Source organism: Seriola aureovittata, chromosome 12 (assembly GCF_021018895.1).
Source record: "Seriola aureovittata isolate HTS-2021-v1 ecotype China chromosome 12, ASM2101889v1, whole genome shotgun sequence".
Classification (NCBI taxonomy): Eukaryota; Metazoa; Chordata; class Actinopteri; order Carangiformes; family Carangidae; genus Seriola; species Seriola aureovittata.
Genome location: NC_079375.1, coordinates 27,318,448 through 27,341,441, shown reverse-complemented (window position 1 = coordinate 27,341,441; position 22,994 = coordinate 27,318,448). Strand labels below are relative to the sequence as shown.

General features: G+C 46.3%; 2 protein-coding genes across 3 annotated transcripts; both read right to left on the bottom strand.

Annotated features, from left to right (window-relative positions):
* Positions 1 to 209: 209 nt before the first annotated feature.
* On the bottom strand, positions 210 to 10,486 carry puf60a (poly-U binding splicing factor a). The gene is made up of 11 exons (XM_056391513.1): positions 10,332 to 10,486; positions 9,348 to 9,443; positions 9,050 to 9,136; positions 8,799 to 8,849; positions 8,509 to 8,670; positions 8,091 to 8,183; positions 7,021 to 7,234; positions 6,134 to 6,324; positions 5,892 to 6,006; positions 4,046 to 4,287; positions 210 to 2,164 (listed from the first exon to the last, which is right to left on the bottom strand). The coding sequence occupies exons 1-11, from the start codon at positions 10,350 to 10,352 to the stop codon at positions 1,865 to 1,867; spliced, it is 1,572 nt and encodes a 523-aa protein (XP_056247488.1). The 5' UTR covers positions 10,353 to 10,486; the 3' UTR covers positions 210 to 1,864.
* A 607-nt stretch (positions 10,487 to 11,093) lies between these two features.
* afg3l2 (AFG3-like AAA ATPase 2) lies at positions 11,094 to 22,924 on the bottom strand. Of its 2 annotated transcripts, none has more exons than XM_056391481.1 (17): positions 22,696 to 22,924; positions 21,950 to 22,049; positions 21,668 to 21,736; positions 20,441 to 20,577; positions 20,170 to 20,322; positions 19,989 to 20,063; positions 18,928 to 19,049; positions 18,568 to 18,841; positions 18,347 to 18,484; positions 17,744 to 17,897; positions 17,384 to 17,491; positions 17,131 to 17,256; positions 16,422 to 16,532; positions 15,516 to 15,631; positions 14,912 to 15,112; positions 14,412 to 14,606; positions 11,094 to 13,451 (listed from the first exon to the last, which is right to left on the bottom strand). In XM_056391481.1, exons 1-17 carry the CDS (start codon positions 22,777 to 22,779, stop codon positions 13,212 to 13,214), a joined length of 2,403 nt encoding a protein of 800 aa, XP_056247456.1. In that variant the 5' UTR covers positions 22,780 to 22,924; the 3' UTR covers positions 11,094 to 13,211. The 2 variants fall into 2 exon arrangements, with proteins under 2 accessions (XP_056247456.1, XP_056247455.1); XM_056391480.1 differs by having other exon boundaries at positions 18,928 to 19,052; positions 22,696 to 22,923.
* Between the last annotated feature and the right edge of the window lie 70 nt (positions 22,925 to 22,994).

Here is a 22,994-nt window from a genome sequence, read left to right as displayed (position 1 = left end):
AGCTCCTGTTCATGAGTTTGGTGATGGAGGAGTAAAAAGACACCAAAGACTGAATCTAGTTTTATGTTTGTGATGATTTCTTAAAACATAATGTTTTCAAAAATGTAAACATTGTATCACTCATGAGCTTTTAACATGAAACTATGACGTTGTTTTGGTGAAAGACCTTTTTTAAGGCAATCGAACCACAGAGGTAGAGAGAAGCAGAGCAGGTAGAACTTCTTTGTTAAGAAGCTTTTTCTACGTTCTTTTTTATTATGAAATGGAATTTTGTATTAAAAACTGTCAGCCAATCAAACAGCAGCTTCAGATGAACAAAACAGCAGAAAAAAACCCACCGTTGTAAAAAAAAAAGAAATAAAAAGTTTTATTCACATATTTTGGTGTTTGACCTTCAAAGACCTGAAGAACACCTGAAGAACACCTGAACACACCGTCGACCTCTTTCATGTTGATCCTTCTTTCTGAGGAGAATCCACGTTTGATGAATCGACACCAGAATCTGATCGACTTCAACAGGAAAACATAAACCCACCTGGACAAACTGTAGTTGGTTTGAGTTTGGGTTGTGATGGTGTGTTGTGTTCAGGAACATCAGTCAGAGGACAAACATCCAGATGTTTCTGCTATCTGAACATCTTGACCACAGCTGGGTTCATGTCTCAGCTCAAATCTCAGCTCAGCTCATCATTTTACAAAACTCAGAGTGTCCCTGAACGCAGCAACAGGAGTCTTCAAACAGTCCCAGGTCAGGCCAGGACTGAGGGCAGTATCTCACACTGGGAAACCACTAAGAACCAGTTCTACTGTTGAAAGCTAAAAACCAGCTCTTATTTCCATGATCGATCTTTTAATTGATTAACTGACCGATCATTCAGCTTTATAAACAATAAATAAGCATCTTCTTCTGTCTGACCAAGAGTCCGAAACCCAAACAGACTCAGTTACTGAGAGGCCGGAAATATTCATAGAGGGAAACTGGAGTTGGAGAATGTTTGAGAAATGACTTAAAGGAGAAATCGATCATCGAGTCGCTGCAGTGTCTCCGTCTGGTCACCGGATCAAACATCAGTGAACACAGGGACATTAGAACTAGAGTTTGACACCGGGACTTTCTTCAAGACCAGACCTAAAGATCAGGTCATTAATCTGGACCCACTTTCAGTTCCCAACATGTCAGCTGACATTGTGTTTTAAATGTTCATTCAACACAAAACAGCTGATTGAGCAGCCGCTGATGTTCTGATGGGACTGTAACATTTCTGTATCACTTCAACACAATGCTGATCTGAACTGAGTGTCTGCAGCACAGACATCAAGATTTTAAATGTGGTTCTGTCCTGCTCAGGTCTGTGGAAAAATTCAGTTATTAACCAAAAGCTGTTTGAACTGGATTTTTTTCCACCACAGATTTATCTCTTTTTTTTGTCAATAAAGTCAGAAAAACTCATTCTCAGTCCAAGGTGCCTTAAATGACCAACAGTAGAAAACGAGAGAGGTTCAGTTTACTGCCACAGAACACGGATAAAAACTGAACGTCTGAGAACCTGGAGAACGGAAAATAACTGGGAACATTCACAATAACCTGATGGATTCAGCTCTAAAATGAAGCTAACCCAGCAGTTGCCAGGAAGAATCCATCCGAAATTTGTTGATCTGGAAAACAATGAGCAGGAGTGGAAAATATTAGATTTGTAGTTGAAACATGAAGAACAGCAGAATGGTCCTTTAGATCCGTACAGAAATAAACAGAAGAAGAAGAAAAGTTCATCCAGGGACAAACACCAATAAAAAACTGACAGGTTATAAAGAGGCATCTACTCTACGCTGAGTTTGTATATGTGTCTGAGCGTATATCTGTGTTCTACGCCGACAGGTCGCTGTTCTCGAAGCGTTCTTGGTCGTACACCTCTGCCACTACCTTGCGTCCTCCGAACCAGCGGTGGTTGAGAGCCTGGATGGCTCGATTCATCTCGGCCGCCTCTGAAAACTCTACAAAGATCTTAACAATGACTTCTGCGTCGTCCTCCTCGCCCTGACGCTCCTGGTAGATGATGACACGCTTCACCTGACCGAACTTCCCGCACTCCTCAGTGACCTCCCCCTCCAGGTCATCGTCAATGTCATCAGGACCGACCATGTTCCTCAGGACCATCACAGTTGACTGATGGGGGAGATTAAGTGTTAGAACAACATTTTACTGAGGTCCATATGTATGTACGGTTTACGACAAAATTACATTATTATCAGAAGTCAAACCTCAGACTACCTGTTCACTGAAGTACCTTTACATTCTCCTTTGTTTACTTCTTTTTCCTTCTCAAATGTTTCATTTGGTTTATTATTTTTTTGCCGTTATTCTGACAACTAAAGAGAGAGAGGGGGTTGACATGCAGCAAAGGGCCATGGGACTGATTTGAAACCGGGCTGCTGCAATGAGCACTAAACATTTATAGTATGTGCTCTACCAGGTGAGCCACCGGCGCCATTCACATAACAGACTGCAGGACAGTGCTGGAAGGAAAACATTTCAAGTTTTATGTTGTACCCCCCCGCCCTATTTGCTAGCCAAGAAGTCCCAAGTCGAGACCAACAAGTCCCGAGCCAAGACCAACAAGTCCTGAATCAAGATCAACAGTCCCACATCAAAACCAACAAGTCGTGAGTCAAGACCAACAAGTCATGAGTCAAGACCAACAAGTCGTGAGTCAAGATCAACAAGTCTCAAGTCAAGATCAATAGTTCCACATCAAGACCTACAAGTCCTGGGTCAAGACCGATAAGTCTCGAGTCAAAATCAACAGTCCCATATCAAGACCAACAGGTCTCAAGTCAAGACCAACAAGTCCAGAGTGAAAATCAACAACTCCCGAGTCAAGATCAACAGTCCCACATCAAGACCAACGAGTCCCGTGTCAAGATCAACAAGTCCCATGTCAAGACCTACGAGTCAAGATCAAGTCCCGAGTCAAGATCAACAAGTCCCAAGTCAAGATCAACAGTTCCATGTCAAGACCAACGAGTCCCGAGTCAAGACCAACGAGTCCCGAGACAAGATCAACAAGTCCTGAGTCAATCAACAGTCCCAAGTCAAGATCAACAGTCCCACATCAAGACCAACAAGTCCAGATTCAAGATCAACATGTCCTAAGTCAAGATCAACATGTCCTGAGTCAAGATCAACAGTTCCATGTAAAGACAGAGTCCCGAGTCAAGACCAACGAGTCCTGAGTCAAGATCAACAAGTCCTGAGTCAAGACCTACGAGTCCCGAGTCAAGATCAACAGTTCCATGTCAAGACTAACAAGTCCCAAGTCAAGATCAACAGTCCCACGTCAAGACCAACTGGTCCCAAGTCAAGATCAACAGTCCCACGTCAAGACCAACAAGTCCCAAGTCAAGATCAACAGTTCCATGTCAAGATCAACAGTTCCACGTCAAGACTAACAAATCCAAAGTCAAGACCAACAAGTCCCGAGTCAAGATCAACAAGTCCAGAGTCAAGATCAACAAGTGCCGAGTCAAGATCAACAAGTCGTGAGTCAAGATCAACGGTTCCATGTCAAACCAACAAGTCCCGAGTCAAAACCAATGAGTTTCATATCAAGATCAACGAGTCACGAGTCAAGATCAACAGATCCATGTCAAGAGCAGGAAGTCTTGAGTGAAGATCAACAAGTCCGGGGCGTTGTGTGGCGTAGTGGTCTAAGCAGGCGCTCCATGTGTAGAGGCTACAGTCCTCGCTGCAGTTGGCCCCGGTTCGAGTCCCGCATGTCATTCCCCCTCTCTCTGTCTCCCCATTTCCTGTCTCTCTACTGTACTTTCAAATAAAGGTAATAAACTATCAAAAATATACTTAAAAAAAAAAAAAAGAAGAAGAGTCAAGATCAACAGTTACATGCCAAGACCAACCAGTTTCGAGTCAAGACCAACAAGTCCCATATCAAGACCAATGAGTCCCGAGTGAAGATCAAAAGTTCCTGAGTCAAGAAAGGTGAACTCTTCTCCTGGCTGTCCTGCTCCTGAGCAAGATTTGAACCCGTACCTCTTGCTTACGGAGCAGCTTCCTCATCACCATGTGCCTGGCGCTGCTGCCGCTGATGCTCATGTGCTCCTGTTCACTGAGTGGCTCCATGGCTCCATCCTGCTGCGCGTCCTGCTGACACTCCTCCTCCTCCTCTTTCCTCTTCACCTCAGAGCCAAAAGAGGCTACCGGTGTCTGGGGTGTGGCCAGCACCGGGTTCACCAGACCCACCTGAGGCACGCCAGGTCGAGCTGGGGTCACCCCTGAAACAGACAGGAAGCAGGAAGGACAGGATGGTCAGACGGGTGGCCGCGGTCTGGCTGCAGGAGCCGCCCCAGGCTTCTGGAGAAGAACCTCCTTCTGGACGTCAGCTTCTCCAACGTCTGGGACCAACCCCCAGCCTCTTCTACCAACTAGAATATACTCTGTGTGCAATGGTTTACCACACCTGTAGCGCCCTACTATGACCAAAGGTGGAGTTAAAACTGAAACGCTCAAACTGACTTCTGTTTTGTATCAGCAGTAAAAGCAGCCATTAAACTCCACCCGCCTGCGGTACATCACCACCCAACATGTAGCTGTTAACAAGTGCACTCACTGTGCAGAGTGAAGCATCCTGACTGTGGCTCTCAACTGCTGAATATTCTTCCTCTAGTCAAGTTTGAAACTAATACTTACGATTGGTGCTGATATAATCTCAGGAAACAGGAAGCTTTGGACTTTAGGTTAAGGAGATCTGTCAACCCCACTGACTGAACACCCCCCACCCCCCACTTCTGATGAATGTGTGCAGGTGTGTTGTTAAACATGACTGAAACTCAACAAGTCACACAGGATCTGAGACTCACTGGCCAACAGGAATGAGGGGCTATGTTTAAAGGGAGGGGCTAGAAACAGTCCTCTTCACTTGGTTGGTCAGTGTGCAGCAAAGGGGAGGGGTTAAGAGGTCACTGTCGGTGCAAATGTTGGGGGTCGAGAGAGGGGGAAGAGAAGAGAAAAAAACAGAGAGAGAGAAAAAAAGACAATAAGAGAGAAAATCTATTAGTGGAGACGCTTCTGACGAAGCAACACAAACAACAACTGGGACAAACTACTTCCTGTCTGGAGTCAGGACTGGTCTGACTATTGGAGGTGACCTCGAAACTGGATCAGAACCTACAGAGTCCTGAAAGATATCAGCTCTGATTTTGTGCAATGTTTATCAGATAGAAGTGTTGATCTGGTTTGTACAAGTATCTCGTTAACAGAAAAAAGTTTTAACTCAATGAGTTTTATCTTCAGTTATTAAAGATTCAAATCTTGTATGAACAGGTTTTCATCGTGTCATATTTATCTTTCAACACACAAGTTCTTTTCTTTATTATTTTCTAGTTCTCAGAGTTTTTTAACTTGTTCACACGTGCCGTTTCCTTGTCTCATCATTGAACTGAACACAGAGGAACAAAAAAGACTAAACACATCATAACAAAACATCTGTCCTGATCCACATCTGTTTATTTCATCTACATCAACGTTTCACAACAACTGAGTCAAACATTCACTAACAACACGCTTCATGTTAGGAAATGATTTCCTCTGAAACTGTTTTTGAAAGTCTGGCAACAGAACATCAGTGACTCTGTCCTCTGCGTCCAGGGGTGTGAATGAGGGCAGGTAACAGTCTACAGGTGTCTAAGACGCTGTGGAAGGGGCTTCTGGATAAACCAAGAGATGGCATGCTGTGATAAATATGAACAGGCTCAGACTGTGACTGGCTGCACACTGATGCTTTAGACACGAGACCTTTAATGTGATTGGACAGCAGGTCATCCTCGTTAAAATGGGGTGGGGTTTATATGTATGTGGGCAGTGTTGTAGGCGTTCCTACCTGTGATGACACCTGGAGCTTGGGCGGCCATGACGGCCTGAGGAAGTCCTCCCAGCTGCTGAGAGAGGAGCGCCGGTCCGGCCAGAGCTCCAAGAACCGACGCTCCCACGGCCTCCTGAACGCACGACAGAACAAAGTATAAGACATGTCAGATACTGTAGAAAAAACACTCTGTCATTTTCTGTTTGTTTGTTTGTTTGTTTCTCTGACTTGGAGAGCTGGCAGGGGGTGGAGCTTCATACCTGAGCAGTGATTTTGGCGGTAGCGGCAGCAGCAGCCACGGCGGCAGCAGCTGGAAGTCCTCCAGGTGTTGTTGGTGTGAGGAGGGGCATCGGCGGAGTCACGGCCTTCCCCACCCGCAGGTACTGACCCCCCAGGTCAAACAGGTTCATGGAGGCCACGGCATCCTGAGCAGACTGAGGCTTCTCGTACTCTGAGACCAGGACAGCAGACACAAGACCATCAGATTCAGGTCTACAGACTGCAGCCTCAGCGGCGCCCCCTGACGCAGTGGTCCTCATCACTGTCAGGTAACCTTTGATTTTACCTGCTCCTTTTAACACTCAATTCACCTGCACTGTTTCATTCATCAACATGGTCTGAAGTGTTTCTGACCCAGTTTGAGGTGGGTGTGGTTAACCTGCTAAGAAGAGTACATGAAATGGTAAAACATCACATTTCCTATCACCACAAGGGGGCGCTATGACTCTAACTGAATTTTGGCGTGTAGGTGGCCAGGATTCTGATCACACATAGAAAGTTTGGAGCAGTTTGGACAATGTGTGCTGGAGTTAGAGTGAGTTGATTTTTCATGGTGACTCTTTGAAATTCTCCGCGCCGCCACGTGCGGGTCCTCCAATGAAAGACTGATGGATTCTGTAAGAGGAGTTTGTTAAAGTACGTAACCATCAAATAAAAAAAAAATTGCAGATTTAATTTAAAATGGCTGACTTCCTGTTAGGTTTGGACTATGGGTGCAAGAGGCTTTTTTGTACGTCTGGTGTGTTAGAACAGGTTTACAGGTGCCTGGCGAGTTTCATACATGTAAGTTAAACCGTGTCGACAGGAAGGGCCTCACTGACATTTCCTAGGGGGCGCCACGTGGTCACATGTCCTCAGGTGTCCTCACCGATGAAGCCGTAGCCCTTGTGTCTCCCGGTGGTGGGCTCTCGGGACAACATGCAGGACTTGATCTTGCCAAAAGCCTCGAAGACGCTCTTGATGTCGTCGTCGGAGAGGTCGGGGTGAACCGACGCCACGTAGATCCTGTTGAAGGCGCGAGCTTCCTCTGCCAGCTGGTCGATAATAGGCTGAGCCTGGCCGATGTTACTGGGCCTCCCAACCTGCGAGATGAGGAGCAGAGACAAAGTCAAAGACCTCAGACTGACACTAGAGACTGGTCCACAGCCTAGGTCTGTACTGGTCTGTGATGGTCTGTACTGGTCCGTGATGGTCTGTACTGGTCTGTGATGGTCTGTACTGGTCTGTGATGGTCCGTGATGGTCTGTACTGGTCCGTGATGGTCTGTACTGGTCTGTGATGGTCCGTGATGGTCTGTACTGGTTCGTGATGGTCTGTACTGGTCTGTGATGGTCCGTGATGGTCTGTACTGGTCCGTGGTGGTCTGTACTGGTCCGTGATGGTCTGTACTGGTCCGTGATGGTCTGTACTGGTCTGTGATGGTCCGTGATGGTCTGTACTGGTCCGTGATGGTCTGTACTGGTCTGTGATGGTCTGTACTGGTCCGTGATGGTCTGTACTGGTCCGTGATGGTCTGTACTGGTCTGTGATGGTCTGTGATGGTCTGCACTGGTCCGTGATGGTTTGTGATGGTCTGGACTGGTCCATGATGGTTTGTGATGGTCTGTACTGGTCCGTGATGGTTTGTGATGGTCTGTGATGGTCTGTACTGGTCCGTGATTGTTTGTGATGGTTGTACTGGTCCGTGATGGTTTGTGATGGTCTGTACTGGTCTGTGATGGTCTGTACTGGTCCGTGGTTGTTTGTGATGGTTGTACTGGTCTGTGATGGTCTGCACTGGTCCGTGATGGTTTGTGTTGGTCTGGACTGGTACTGACTGGTCTACACAGTGGTCTGTGATGGTCTGTGATGGTCTGAACTGGTCCGTTATGATCTGCACTGGTCTGGACTGGTCTGCACTGGTCTGGACTGGTCTGGATCCTAAGGACCAGTACTCACTTTGATGTTCCTGCCTCCTAAGACGACAGAGTTCATCTGCTCCAGGGCCAGCTGAGCCGCCTCAGGCATCTCATACTCTACGAAGGCGAAACCCTGCAGAGGAACACGGAGGGTTAACGTCTGTCCCTGTGAGTCTGGATCACTGAGTCCGGGTCCTGACATGACTCCATATCCACCTCACCTGCACACGAAAAGTACAGGAAGTCATTTATCTGACCTCTGACCTCTACTGTAAGACACTGAGGGAAGTTCAGGACGTCCTGGTCCAGTTTCCTTGTGACTGATCCAGGTCCAGTCTCATCCTAGTCCTGACCCACATGTGGATTAAATCTGGATCTGACCTTTGCACTCAGCTGTGTGTGTGTGTGTGTGTGTGTGTGTGTGTGTGTGTGTGTGTGTGTGTGTGTGTGTGTCTGACCTTGTGTTTCATGGTGACAGAGTCCCAGGACATGTCGATGCTCTTGATTGGTCCAAACGGAGCGAAGGCCTGTCTGATGGTGTCCTCCCCCAGCTCATAGTAGATGGAGCCGACATAAACTCGACACATGATTGCCAGAGCTCTCTGACGCTGAGCCGCCACCTGAGAGAGAGAGCTGATCAATCAGAGCTGATCAGAGCTGATCAATCAGAGCTGTTTGCCGAGGTGATACGAGAGATTGATGATCAGCTGTCTCAAGTGAGAAGCAGGTGAGACAGTGAAGTACTTACTGACTGCAGGGGAGACAGAGCGTCTCCTAGACCCATCGTCAGAGACGCCATCTGAGACAGAGACAGATTACACCTGAGGGTCACGGACAATCATCACACCTGTCACAGCTTTTAAAAGGTGTAACAGCTGTTGCACCTGACACAGCCGTTCCTCACAGACTGAAGACTGTTCAGACCGATCAGAGCTGACGTGTCATTATCACAGCAAACACCTGAGCAACAGTTACCTGAGCAGCAGGTGGTGTTGTTACCTGGAGGCTAGTGAGCTGCTGCTGCTGAGCCAGAGTCTGTTTGACCAGAACACTTTTAATGCTCTGCTCCATGGCGTACTTCTTCGCCTGCAGACAGGACACACACACACACAGTAAAACTTTAAAAGCAGATTTTCATAAAACCTTCAGTGATATCTCATGTTTCTGCTAGTGTTTCACAATAAAAGCATACATCCTGTCATGCTTTCTTTACATTCTTAGAGCCTGCAGGGCTTTTATTGTGAAACATCTGACAGACAGGTGTGTGTGTGTGTGTGTGTGTGTGTGTGTGTGAGACCTTCTGCAGCGCCTCCTGCTGGTTGGGGGTGAGCGGCGGCAGGCCCAGCTTGGTGGTGGTGCTCTGTCCATTCTCCATGATGAGAGCCGGCCCTCCCTGTTAACACCAGGAGAACAAAACAAACACACCCTGTGATTCCTGAGAAGTTATTGTATTGATTCATTGATTAATCACTGTTAGTATTCAGATGTTTGAATAGAGACACAAATATAAACAAACTGTTTGTACTGATGCTTGTTGTTTGATTAACACCACTATTAATTATCATTAATTAATCTGCTGGTTATTTTCTCTGTCCTTTGATTGTTTCTTTGTCAAAGTGAAAACTTTACAATTAAAATCAAAATAATCTTAATTTATTTAAAACTTCATCCATCATCACAGCTGCTTACATCATGTTGTTTATAAACAAGCTTCATGTGTTTGTAAACATCTGGATCTGAAGGACCAGCAGTGGGAAAATAAATGTACTGCAGTACAAGTACTATACTTCCTTTGATGAACTGCAGTATAAGAAAATACTCCAGTGAAGTAGAAGTACTTCAGATTTGTACTTCACTACAGTAGCTGAGTAAATACATTTCCACCACTTGGTCTGTGACATCGCGTCGCTCATCTGTGAGGCTCATCTCATCGATTTCAGAAGTCCGTGTGTTGACCATGACGTCATCAGTCTAACGATCAGATGTCGCCACCTGTCCAGGTGTTCTGCCTGCAGACGGTTATGTTCTTCCTGGCAGTCAGTTAGCTTAGCACCAGATAAAAGGACCGTCTCTTCTGTTAGCCTAGCTTAGCTCCTGCACTTCTGCTGCGTGTATCGATCTGTTACAACTGATCGCCTTTAGACCCGATCTATCAGTTTGATTGATTCCAGACTGTGTTTGTGCTTTAACGGTAAACACTGATTCCTCCGGTTAGCATTAGCTTGGCATTAGCTTAGCATGCGTCCCTGAGCGCAGACTGACAGGTCATAAATGAACTCACCGCAGAAACTGCCGCCGCCATTCAGCCCAGCTGCCGCTCCGCGAGCTCCTTCTGTCAGCGTCGATCCAAATCAGTAATCAATTATTTCTGATGTTTGAGTCTGTTTGAGCAGCGGAAACACCGCGGCCATCCGTACGTCACTTCCTCTGATGATGGTTTCAGAGTAAAAGCCCCGTGTGAACTGAAGGATTTACTATTTTGACAGAATTGAAATCAGTGATATAAGAATGAATTGACGTTAAATAAATAAAGAAGTGATGAAATACATTAACAAGAAATTAAATAAATATACACATATATTACATATATAAATAAACATACGTTATTTTTAAAACCCTATTCAAACTCTCCATGTTTTCATTTATTTACATATAAATACATATCTTTTAATTTATTTCACTTGAGGTCTATTTATTTTTTTATTACTGTCTTTTCACTTATTTTAGGGATATTGTTGATATTTTTCACTTCATATCTATTTGTTTTATTAGTATATTTCATCACCTACTTGTTCATTTCATTTTAAGTTTAATAATGTATTCATTATGTTTTTATTTGTCCATTTAATCAATATTACTATATCTTGTATTATATCTTTATGTATATTTGATTTGATGAAATATAAAGTCCATATGAATGAACCAGGTCAAAGGTTAAATAAAAATCTTCAGTTTGTGTCAACTGATCCAACTGAAATCTTTTTATTATTATTATTATTATTATTAGACATCCACTGTTTAATAAACTTTCACTGAGAGGAAACTGTTTTAATCCTTTAATGATTGATCGATTATTGATCATGAAACTTGCTGACAGTTTTTCTGTCTTTATTAAAATGTCTGAAACATCAAACACACATTTACACCTCACTATAATTTCACATCATATTAGCATCAGCTGTACACAGTATGCAGCATGCTAACAATAACTGATCAATAACTAATTCATATCTGATCAGCACAGACTGCAGCTCTTCAGAGCGTGATGATGACGATGGAGAGAGCGTTCTCTATAGCTGATACAGAGTCATCTTTAAATAAGTTAATAATCTTTTTTTTAAGCAGCAGAACCTCAACTGCAGTGATCTTCATTAGGTTGTTCTACTGAGACCTCAGGGTTGTATGAAGAACTGTACTCACGACACCCTCTACCTTTAGGGTTCTTGTTCTATGTTCTGTTTGTCACAGGCTGGCACTGGAGCACAAAGTACCACAGTTCGGCCAGAGACAAGGAACCAAGCGCTGTAGAGTCCGGATTGAGAACCTGAAACAAGAGTTCTACATTTACAGAAATACTGTTGCATGGTTCTACGGGTCAGAGCTGAACTGAACGTTTCTTGAGTATGTTTAATGTAGAACCCTGTGATCAAGAGAGGCTTCAAATGCAGAGGAAGGTTCTAGAGTTCTATGCAGAGAACAGTACTTTGCAGAGAAATGTTCCAGAGCCCTTTTTGTGGCAGTTTTTGTGTGGTGTGAATGACCTAGAACCAACCAATTATATCAAATAGTTATCAGTTACTTTGAGATCGGTTCTAGTGTTGGTTCCGCTTTACAAGAACAGATCTGTTGTCACAGATTGGAGAATATCAAAAGCATGTACATGTTTTGACTTATCTAAGGGTTCTACATCAAGACACTTTGAAAGTTCTTAGTGCAAAATTGTTCTAGAATTTTAGAACAAACAGATTGAGAACGTTCTCCAAACGTGTGTGCGTTCTGTGAGTGATCTAGAACCCCCTGTTGGAGCAAATGTTTTAATATCAAGAGTATGTGTGGATTTGACTGTTCAACCCTTGCAACCGAACAAGGCTTCTCCAGCAGAGATGGTTCTATACAAAGAATAGATCTTTGAAGAACATTACTCAACATCACTCAATATCAATCTTTAAGTCAGCACTGGTTCTAGTGTATGAGGAACAAATCTGTTGTTAAAGATGTAGATTGTAGAACATTCTGGAAGCATGTTTGTTGTAATTAATCTAGAACCCTGCTTTAGAATATTTGTGTGATACAGAATTCTTTGTTGGAACAAGATCCAAATGTAGAAAACACTTCTATTAGTGCTGTCAGTGTTCTACACAGAGCTCCCAGCACAAGTCAGTGGGGAAGTTCTGGGAGATGGAGATGGGGCTCTATAGGTTACTGTAAACAAGTTCTGTGTCAGAGTCCTACAGAGTAAAGAATGAGGCCTCTAGAGAACAGTTCTCTGTAAAGAAATATTTCAGAACTCAACGACAGTTTAGACATAAATGCATGAATCCGATATGTTCTATAACCTGGTGGCTCAACACAGAGAAGAGCGGTGGTTCAATAAGGTGAAGGTTCTAGAACAATGAGGTGAAGGGTGTGTCGGTACAAGGTGAGTGAACTCTAGAGAGACGGTTCTAGGAGTGTGTGCAGAGTTCTTGAATCCAGTGTCCAGTCATATTTTGGTGGTGCAGCCCAGACGTCAACAGGACATTCTAGAGTGCTATAAGGTGAGGGTTTGGTCTTTGGTGCAGTACAAAGACCAGGTTCTCACCAAGTTCTTCTTGTTTAATATTCTGAAGTCAACGAGAGGCTTCAGGAGCTCACAGATGGATGCGAAGTGACTGTAAAACTCCACATTAACAAGGTTCTAGACATGTGAGGGGTTGGGTCATAGCTTAGGTTGGTGGTAGAACCCAGATCTCCAACAAAATATTAAGGAACTATAGTATGAAGGTTTAGTATAGAATTCCATAGCTAAAGGTTCTACGAAAAGAGATCTTGATGGTTATTGTGGAAGTGTGTGAGGAGGCAAGGATCTCATCCTCATCAATGATTGTGATCCAGACATTTTATACCCATGAAATAGATGGGTCAATGTTTTTGGTAGAACCCAGACCTCCATCAGAGGGTTCTAAAAGGGCATTCCTCCAGAGATCTGTCGGGCCACCTGTTCGTCCTGGGTCTCCTCCTTATCCTTCCTCTCCTGGTTCCAGTCCTTTAGACCCTCCGGCAGCGTCGTGTCTTCATCCTCGCCTCCGGTTCCCTCCACAAACTCTTCGTATGTCGACTTCTCTGCAAATGGACGTTTTCCCAGCAGCTCCACCATGTCGCTCTTATCCAGAACCTCCTTCTCCAGCAGCCGCAGCGCCACCTGGAGAACACCACAGGAACATTATGGTCAGGGTCAGAACTCCGGATTGTGCTGTTTGTGTGAATGATCTAAAACTCTGATCTGGAGGGAAGGTTTTAGAGCTCTACACTAGAACTCTTGTAGAGACAAAGAAATGTTCAAAAACTCTAGGACAGAGTTCTATATGTGAGAGCTGGTTCTAGTATATGAGGAAAAGATTAGTTCTTCTAATAGAACATTGTAGAACAATAGAGAACATTATAGAAATGTGTATGTTGTCACTGGTCTTGCTGCTTACAAGAGGTTTCTGGATCTGAGCAGGGTTCTAGTGAAGGCTTTAGAACTTGTAAAGATCCTGTCACACAAATGTTCTAGAACTCAAAGATAGGGTTCTGTATGTCAGAGCAGGTTAAAATTTATGAGGAAAAGATTTGTTGGTACAACAGGTGGTAGAACAGCAGGTCAGCAGGATATTCTAGGTCTGTTTTAGGTCTTAGGTTTTAGAGCTTTACATCGAGACACCAGTTCTCAGGACAGAAATGTTCTAGAACTCAATGAGAAAGTTTTATCAGTAAGAACTGGTGGTACTTTATGTACAACACCAGATTGAGAACACTCTAAAACTGTATGTGTTCTGTGAAGGACCTAGAACCTTGTCTTGGAGCAAAAAGTTTTAACATCCAAAGAGTCGTGGAGTTCTCAGCACAGGAATGTTCAAGAATTTATGTCAGGGTTCTACGTTGAGGTTCTAGTTGATGAGAAAAATATTAGTTGTTACAGGTGTAGGTTTTACAACACAAAAAGCAGAACGTGTCTATTTGTGCCATGAATGATCTAGAACTTTGTTTTAAAGAAGTACAAAAAGTTCCTTTTAGTACTTAATTTATCTGGAGTTTCACCATCACCTCGTCTCCACCTGAGAGGTCTAGAACAAAGACTGTGTTGTGACCTGTGAGGTTCTTAAAGGTAGGTCGTAGGTACCTTCTCCACCTCTGCCTTCTTGTTGTTCAGCAGCTCTTGGGTTCTCTGGTACGCCTCGCTGATGAGGGTTCTGACCTCGGTGTCGATGAGCCGAGCCGTAGCTTCACTGTATGGTTTCTCCAGAACCATTTCGCCCTGCCGGGGGAGGTCGAAGGAAACCTGACCCACCTTTGCATTCATCCCAAACTGAACGATCTGCAGCAGAACACATAGACCAGGAGATCAGACCGACAGGAACCTGAACAGGGAACTTGAACTTCATGTTGAAGTTCCTAACCTCACAGCAGGTCATCAGCTGACCCTAACCCTGACCTTCATAGAACCCTCAATAATAATTAACTGCTAAGACTTCTGAACTCTGACCAGTGACCCCTCTGTCCTCTTACCTGTACGTAGGCACTCTGGGTGACCTCTGACCCCTGAGATTTCTAACTTGTGACCTCTGACCCATGTGACCTCTGACCTGTGACCCCTCTTGCCCCAGACCTGTGACCTCTGACCTGTGCGTACGCGCTCTGGGTGACCTTGCGGAGATCGTCCTGAGCTCCGGTGGTGATGCGTCCGAAGAAGATCTCTTCGGAGACCCGCCCCCCCAGAGTCATGCACATGCGATCCAGCAGCTGCTCCTTGGTGTACAGGTACTGCTCTTTGGGCAGGTACTGAGCGTAGCCCAGCCCCTTCCCTCGGGGGATGATGGACACCTGGACAGGTAATCATAGCAACACAATATGTAACACATAATGTCATTGAAGGATGAATGAAGCTGCAGTAAATGTTACAACCTCATAACGATGATCTGATTCAATTATTGATCCATTAAAACTGTTCAAATAATCAATAATAAGTTCTTCTCAGACCTGATTCTAAACCAGGCCCTCCATCAACCAATCAGGTCACAGGAAACATGGTCAAAGTGTTGAATACTGAACAGAACATTATGATGTCAGAGTGAAGTTGACTTTTGACCTTTTGGATATGAAATGTTATTTTAAACTGAGTCATGATTAGTGAGGACCTGGTCCTAGTCCTGGTCCTGGTCCTGGTCAGTTCTGGAGAACATTAAATTTCATTTGAACAGTTGATCCATTTAACAGTAAGGCTGACCTTTAGTAGAGGGTCAGCGTGCTCCAGAAACCATCCAGCAACGGCGTGACCGGCCTCATGATACGCCACCGTCTTCTTCTCCTCCGGCTGCAGGACCTGAGTCTTCTTCTCCAGACCTCAAACAGGACCAGCAAGAACCAGATTAAAGTCCTGAACCTCGACCACATCAGCAGCAACCAGGTCTGAGACCACAGCCAGGTGAATCACAACTTCAAGAGTCTGACACAGATGTTACAAGCTCAGACTGACAGGTGCACACATGATCAAAGACTCAGGCTGCTGGTCTGGGTCTGGGTCTGGTCTCGGTCCTGGTCTCAGTCTGGTCTCAGTCTGGTCCTGGTCTTGGTCTCGGTCCTGGTCTCAGTCTGGTCTCGGTCTGGTCTTGGTCTTGGTCTTGGTCTGGTCTCAGTCTGGTCCTGGTCTTGGTCTCGGTCCTGGTCTCAGTCTGGTCTCAGTCTGGTCCTGGTCTTGGTCTCGGTCCTGGTCTCAGTCTGGTCTCGGTCTGGTCTTGGTCTCGGTCCTGGTCTCAGTCTGGTCTCGGTCTGGTCTTGGTCTTGGTCTTGGTCTCGGTCTTGGTCTCAGTCTGGTCCTGATCTGGTCTCAGTCTGGTCTGGGTCTGGGTCTGGTCTTGGTCTTGGTCTCAGTCCAGACCTGGTCTCAGTCTGGTCTCAGTCTGGTCCTGGTCTTGGTCTCGGTCCTGGTCTCAGTCTGGTCTCGGTCTGGTCTTGGTCTCGGTCCTGGTCTCAGTCTGGTCTCGGTCTGGTCTTGGTCTTGGTCTTGGTCTCGGTCTTGGTCTCAGTCTGGTCCTGATCTGGTCTCAGTCTGGTCTGGGTCTGGGTCTGGTCTTGGTCTTGGTCTCAGTCCAGACCTGGTCTCAGTCTGGTTTCGGTCTGGGTCTGGGCTCACCTCCGATGACCCTCTCGATGGCCTGTTCGAAGTGTTTCTGGTTGATGGCATCTGACAGGTGGCGAGCGGCAATCAAAGCCGCCTCGTTACAGACGTTAGCGATGTCTGCGCCTGAAGACGGAGAACAAGAATGAACCAGCAGGTTTTACCTGATTAATGAGGAGTTTCGCTCCCCGATCTGCGGACCTACCCGATTTGCTGAACGGCCCGTTTGCGCATGCGCGAACCGGCCGCCATCCTGTATGGTAACTCCACTTGGACAAACTTCATTATACAACGGTAACTCCACTTGGATATGTTGGTTACCATGGTTACTACCCAATAGCGTCTTTTAAAACACACACAAGTTTACACAGCGGATTTCTACAACAAAAACACAACAACTTCACACACGAAAATGAAGAACTTCACATATTACATGCATTTGAAATACTTCCTTTGTAACGATGTATTCAAACCGAGTGTCACTTCAAGGGAGCGAACTGACTTAAAGCGTGATCGTCAAAACTTCATTGTCAAAGGTAAGTAACATTATGACAGGATACTCTTATTTGTTATTTATTTCTCTGTTGATTTATTTTTCTATTTATTTATGTACATTATTAGCTGGTCCTTTTCTGATCATAGGTTTTAATAATATCGCGCATGCGCAACCGGGCCGTTCAGCAAATCGGGTAGCGACAAGGAGAGAACATGAGACCAGGTTTACCTGAGAATCCAGGTGTGAGGGCGGCCATCTTCTTCGCCAGGGCGTCCTTGTCCACGTTGACCTCGAGCTTCAGAGGACGCAGGTGAACTTTAAAGATGGAGGCTCGACCTTTAATATCAGGAGGACCTGGGGCAGAACACAGACAGCTGACCAGAACCAGAACCAGAACCACACCAAGAACTATAGTTATTTTAACACCCTGCTCTGTCTAACCTGATCAAAAAAGAAATTTAACCGTTCGTTAGTCTCTCACCAATGTAAATCTGTCGGTCGAAGCGTCCTGGTCTCATCAGAGCCGGATCCAGGATGTCCGGTCTGTTGGTTCCTGCCAGAACCACGACATTGGTCGCCGTGTTGAAGCCTAAAAACAGAGAGGAGTGAGACCTCCGGCTTTCCTGTCACTTCACTCTTTGACTGAGTATCAATAAAGTTATTTTAGAGGAGACTTTAATTTTTAATAATGACATCATGACGGAGTCTTCAAGGAGCCATTTGTAAGTTTTCTCTGAGCGCATTTCCTGTCAGAGAAAACTCCCATGATGCTACAGGAAACTCAGAATCACTTTAACTATGTCTGTAAAAACATGCATTTCCCATGATTCCCATCACCCACCGTCCATCTCCACCAGCAGCTGGTTCAGCGTGTTCTCCTGCTCGCTCTGTCCCCCAAAGTTTCCTCGCCCTCGTTTCCGTCCCACGGCGTCGATCTCGTCGATAAAGAGGATGCAGGGAGCGTTCTTCCTTGCCATGACGAACAGATCTCTCACCTGCACAGGAAGTGACATCAGCAAAGTCTGAGGCTTGAGACACTGAGACAGGTGGACAGGTTCCCTGAGGCCTAGTTAGTCCACAGAGGAGTCATCATCATCATCATAATCCCCCTCAGTGGAGGAGTCAACTCCAGCTGTGGAGGTCAAAGGTCAATCACTGCTGCTGTGATGGACAGACAAAGTCTCATCTCTGTCGCCATGGTCACTTTCGGTTTATAAAATTTCATAATCTAATCTCTCCTCCCTCTTCGTATTGTGACTGTGAGTTTAAGATAATAATATATTTATATATTATATCATATTACAGTATATAATGTAGTAATTATATAATATACAAGTATATAGAAATATTTACTTATTTTCATCTGACTGTTTATATTATATATATTTATATTTATGTTGACCACCTGCTTCAGAGGAAGATGAAGAAGGCTGTAAACACTCACTCTGGCCGGGCCGACGCCCACAAACATCTCCAGGAACTCAGAGCCGTTGACGGTGATGAACGGTACGTTGGCCTCGCCGGCCGTCGCCTTGGCTAGAAGAGTTTTTCCTGTTCCTGGAGGACCCGTCAAGATGGCTCCCTACAAACAGTCAACAAACAGTGAAATAACAACAAACAGTTAAACAGTCAACAAACGGTGAAAAAACAGTCACCCCCCCTCACCTTAGGGATCTTGGCGCCAAGGTCCTGGTACTGTTTGGGGTTCTTCAGAAAGTTGACGAACTCCATGATCTCCAGCTTGGCCTCCTCGCAGCCCGCCACGTCTTTGAACTTCACATCGATCTCGTCTTTCAGAATTTTCGCCGTTGTCTCGCTGACGCTGAACAGTCCGCCCATCCCCCGGCCGGGACGCCCCGCCCCTGCCGGCCCCCGCCGCAGCATGAACAGCAGGAAGCCGATGATGAGCACCGTGGGGAGCATGCTGAGTAGGAAAGTGCTGGACAGGAAGGGCAGACTTTAGAGTCACATGTAGGAACCAACCAGAGCTGAACCAGAAGTGAATGTGAAAGCCTCAGCGCTCACCCATCGCTCTCGGTGGAGTAAACCACCGGCAGTCTGTTCTCCCCCTCGATGCCGAGCTCGTACTGAGCCGTCTCCAGGTTCCTCTCAAATGTGTCCACGCTGCCAATGTTGAACCAGATGTACTGCTGAAGGAGACAAAGAGGAGGAGTCAGCTCCATGTTGGTCCTCCAGCTGCTGCAGGTCACCATTAAGAACCAGACTGAACTGAAGTCTGTCAGCTAGTGTGTCCACGAGGTGAACGTCTCAAACTCTGAATCCTGCCAAAGCTCCCAGAGCAGTCTCCAGACCTGGACCTGGGCCTGGACCTGGATCCAGGCCTGGACCTGGGCCTGAGTCCTATGGAGCTAACCACAATATACATAAACTGTTTCTATGGAAACACTGTGGGCTGACATGTTGAACTGTGTTGTGAGGACATATGGTGAGAGACAGGTTTCATTCTTTGATTTTCATGTTTCATATGCTTCATATAAATTTATGATCATTTAAGAGTAAAATTAAGTAAAAAGGTTTGTTTAAAAATAGACCAGTTAAAATCATTTTGGTTGTAAATTAGATGCCCTTCATGGAAGGTTTTTTTTTATTTTGAAGAGTCAGAGTCACATGACCAGACTTTACTGTACTGTGTGACTGTGGCATTGTGGGTCAGAGAGGAATATACAGGCGCACAGTGTCATGATATCTGATTATCTTTGTGTGTACTGTGGTAAACGTGACATTTTCTGTGTCGTGTGATTCTCCTCTCTGACAGGGTTAGGCTGCTGTGGGCGAATTTGAAACGATGGAGAGACGCGTGTCGTCTGATGTCGAGAGGGAAAGAGACATGTTGAAGACACATCTGTATTACTTGTTGGACCAGTGGTGCGACACTCAGCCTTCTGACAAACTTCAGCTTCACATCAACAACCTTCTGACTCTACCTGCTGATTCTGCACAATGTCATTCACACAATAACATCAAGTCTGTCCCAAACAGGAACCGAAGCTCTCACCTGACCACGCCTCTAACCCACGAGACCAGACATCAATACATCTAGATGAGAGGTGGAGCTTCTCACTCACCCCATCCACCGGCGTCTTCCCAGGAGAGAAAACCACTTTGACGTAACGCTTGTTGACGACTTCTAACCGGTCGACCTGAGGAACAGTGAAAATCAATTTTTCTGATTGGTTCTCCACAGTTAAGATGGACACAGGGGGGCGGGGTTTGACATGTTACAGTGATGGCATCATCACTCCTCACCACTCCTTTGGACAGGTAGTTGTTGACAAAGTCTTTCCAGGTGACCTCTCGTCCTCCATCCCTGAAGAAGAAGTAGTAAGTGACAGTGGTCCAGAACGCCGCTCCGCTCAGGAAGTACATCCGAAACTCTTTATCGTCCCAGGGAACGTCCCCCTGAAACCAACAGAACCCGAGCTCAGACCTACACCTCAGAGAACACACACCTGTCTGCCCAGGTGAGCACAGGTAACAGAGACGAGAAGAACGACAGCCAGACTCCTCACACACGGACCTTCTGCAGACGGCTGTACCAGTGTGACTCCTCTTTACGACCTCCTCTTTTCCCCCCTCCTCCTCCTCCTCCTCCTCCTCCTCCTCCTCCTCCTCCTGACTTCCCCGAGGCTCTCTGAGCATTGGCAGGTTTGTTGTCTGAGAAGCAAACAAACAGTATAACAGTGATGTCAAAAGACGTCAAGAACATCAAAGGTTATAGAAACTGTACCAGGGTCACACATCAACACAACTCAGAACCAATACTTCACTTAAGTGTATTTAATATATATACTGTCTGTAAAATACTAGAACACAAACTGGATTCACCAAATTTGGTGGTGTCAGCAGGTGTCAGCAGGTGTCAGCAGGTGACAGCGGGTGTCAGTAGGTGACAGCGGGTGACAGCAGGTGACAGCGGGTGACAGCGGGTGTCAGCGGGTGTCAGCAGGTGTCAGCAGGTGTCAGTAGGTGACAGCGGGTGACAGTAGGTGACAGCGGGTGACAGCAGGTGTCAGCAGGTGTCAGTAGGTGACAGCAGGTGTCAGTAGGTGACAGCGGGTGACAGTAGGTGACAGCGGGTGTCAGCAGGTGTCAGCAGGTGTCAGTAGGTGACAGCGGGTGACAGTAGGTGACAGCGGGTGACAGCAGGTGACAGCGGGTGACAGCGGGTGTCAGCGGGTGTCAGCAGGTGTCAGTAGGTGTCAGTAGGTGTCAGTAGGTGTCAGTAGGTGTCAGTAGGTGTCAGTAGGTGTCAGTAGGTGACAGCGGGTGACAGCAGGTGTCAGTAGGTGTCAGTAGGTGTCAGTAGGTGTCAGCAGGTGTCAGTAGGTGTCAGCAGGTGTCAGCAGGTGTCAGCAGGTGTCAGCAGGTGTCAGCAGGTGTCAGCAGGTGTCAGCAGGTGTCAGTAGGTGTCAGCAGGTGTCAGCAGGTGTCAGCAGGTGTCAGCAGGTGTCAGCAGGTGTCAGTAGGTGTCAGTAGGTGACAGCAGGTGTCAGTAGGTGACAGCAGGTGTCAGTAGGTGTCAGTAGGTGTCAGTAGGTGACAGCAGGTGTCAGTAGGTGACAGCAGGTGTCAGTAGGTGACAGCAGGTGTCAGTAGGTGACGGCGGGTGACAGCAGGTGTCAGTAGGTGACAGCAGGTGTCAGTAGGTGACAGCAGGTGTCAGTAGGTGTCAGTAGGTGACAGCAGGTGTCAGTAGGTGACAGCAGGTGTCAGTAGGTGACAGCAGGTGTCAGCAGGTTTCTACCTTTAGTTGCAGCTTCAGCCTCAGAATTTTTTGCAGGCTTCTGGGAGTCTGGAAAATATTTCTCAAAACCTAAAGAAAGAAAAACAGATGTTTGTACCTCTGGACTTGTGAGGACGCTGAAACAAAATGTTGACCCCACACCTCCCTAAACCGAACCTAAACCTGAGACTAACCCCAAAACCAGGACTGAAGGACTGCCTTAATGTGAGAAATGGAGATAATGTCCCCACTTTAACGTCCTCACAAAGATACATATAAATGAACACACACACAGTTTTGTACCTTTAGGTGGTCTGGAGCTCAGCCTCCTGTACGCTCCCAGCAGCTCACTCAGCAGACTCCGCCCACTCCCTACCTGCCCGGCCATGGTGGAACACATCACCTGAACACACATCAAACATGACCGACATCAGATAACAGCAACACAAACTGCACCTGGATGTTGGTGTGTTATTTAAATCACATTATGAAGAAAATAAGTGAGTCCAGCTGCAGCAGAGACACTAATGTTAATGCACTGTTAATAATCAGACAGTCAACACTCATTATTGACTCCAAGAATCTGACCCAGGACCAGTCCAGGAGGCAGACAAACTGTACCTAAATCCAAACTATACGGGTGTTTGAGTCAAGCTTTCAGGGCCAGTCTATCTGGGACTGTGTACCTGAGATAAGGTGATGTTTACCGCCTTTATTCAGCCGCCACAGCCCTGACTGTGACACGTTACTTCTAGTGTGTGGTATTGGTACTTTTACTGGAGTAACTGACTGAGTACTTCTGACCCGCTGCAGTGTTTACAGAGGTGACTGTTTTTTCCGTGAGTCAATGACAACAGCCCAGAACCGTCACACAGGTGAGTCTACCTGCCGTGACACAGGTAACTCGTGTCTGTTAGATACACCGGTCCTGCCGTTCATCCTGCCGGTCTGTGTTGGTGTGTCAGCCCCTCAACGGGGTCACTGTTTGGGCTTGTTTTGGCCGCTGTCCCGGTTAGCACAGTTAGCATGTTAGCATGTTTTCCACCTACCAGCCTGGCCGGAGCGTTGGAGGGTAGCAGCAGCCGGAACATGTTCCTGCAGCCCGCGGACAGCCTCAGGTAGCGATGGGCCATCCTCAACCCGGGAACACACCGACACTGACCGGCAGAAAAACAACAACAACGGCCTTTAAACACAACTCAAGTTCAGTGTTTCTGTTCTGTAATCACACCGCTCCGCCATCTTTAGCGTCCTCTGCTTCTTCACGGAGGTTCACATGTTTATGGAGGAGACAGCGCCCCCTGCCGAACCCCCGCAGAGACACACGTCTAACCTGACGGTCATTGTT

Bases quoted from the DNA above. Each gene is read 5' to 3' on its own strand.
- afg3l2 (XM_056391480.1), bottom strand. From the start codon at position 22,779: ATGGCCCATCGCTACCTGAGGCTGTCCGCGGGCTGCAGGAACATGTTC. The intron at 20,323-20,440 runs GTCCGTGTGTGA...TGTTGGTTTCAG, and splicing joins GGTACAGCCGTCTGCAGAAG to GGGGACGTTCCCTGGGACGA. The intron at 15,632-16,421 runs GTGAGCCCAGAC...GTCCTGTTTGAG, and splicing joins CATCGAGAGGGTCATCGGAG to GTCTGGAGAAGAAGACTCAG.
- puf60a (XM_056391513.1), bottom strand. From the start codon at position 10,352: ATGGCGGCGGCAGTTTCTGCG. The intron at 9,137-9,347 runs GTCTCACACACA...TCCTGTCTGCAG, and splicing joins AGCAGGAGGCGCTGCAGAAG to GCGAAGAAGTACGCCATGGA. The intron at 6,325-7,020 runs GTGAGGACACCT...TCCTGGTCTCAG, and splicing joins CAAGGGCTACGGCTTCATCG to AGTACGAGAAGCCTCAGTCT.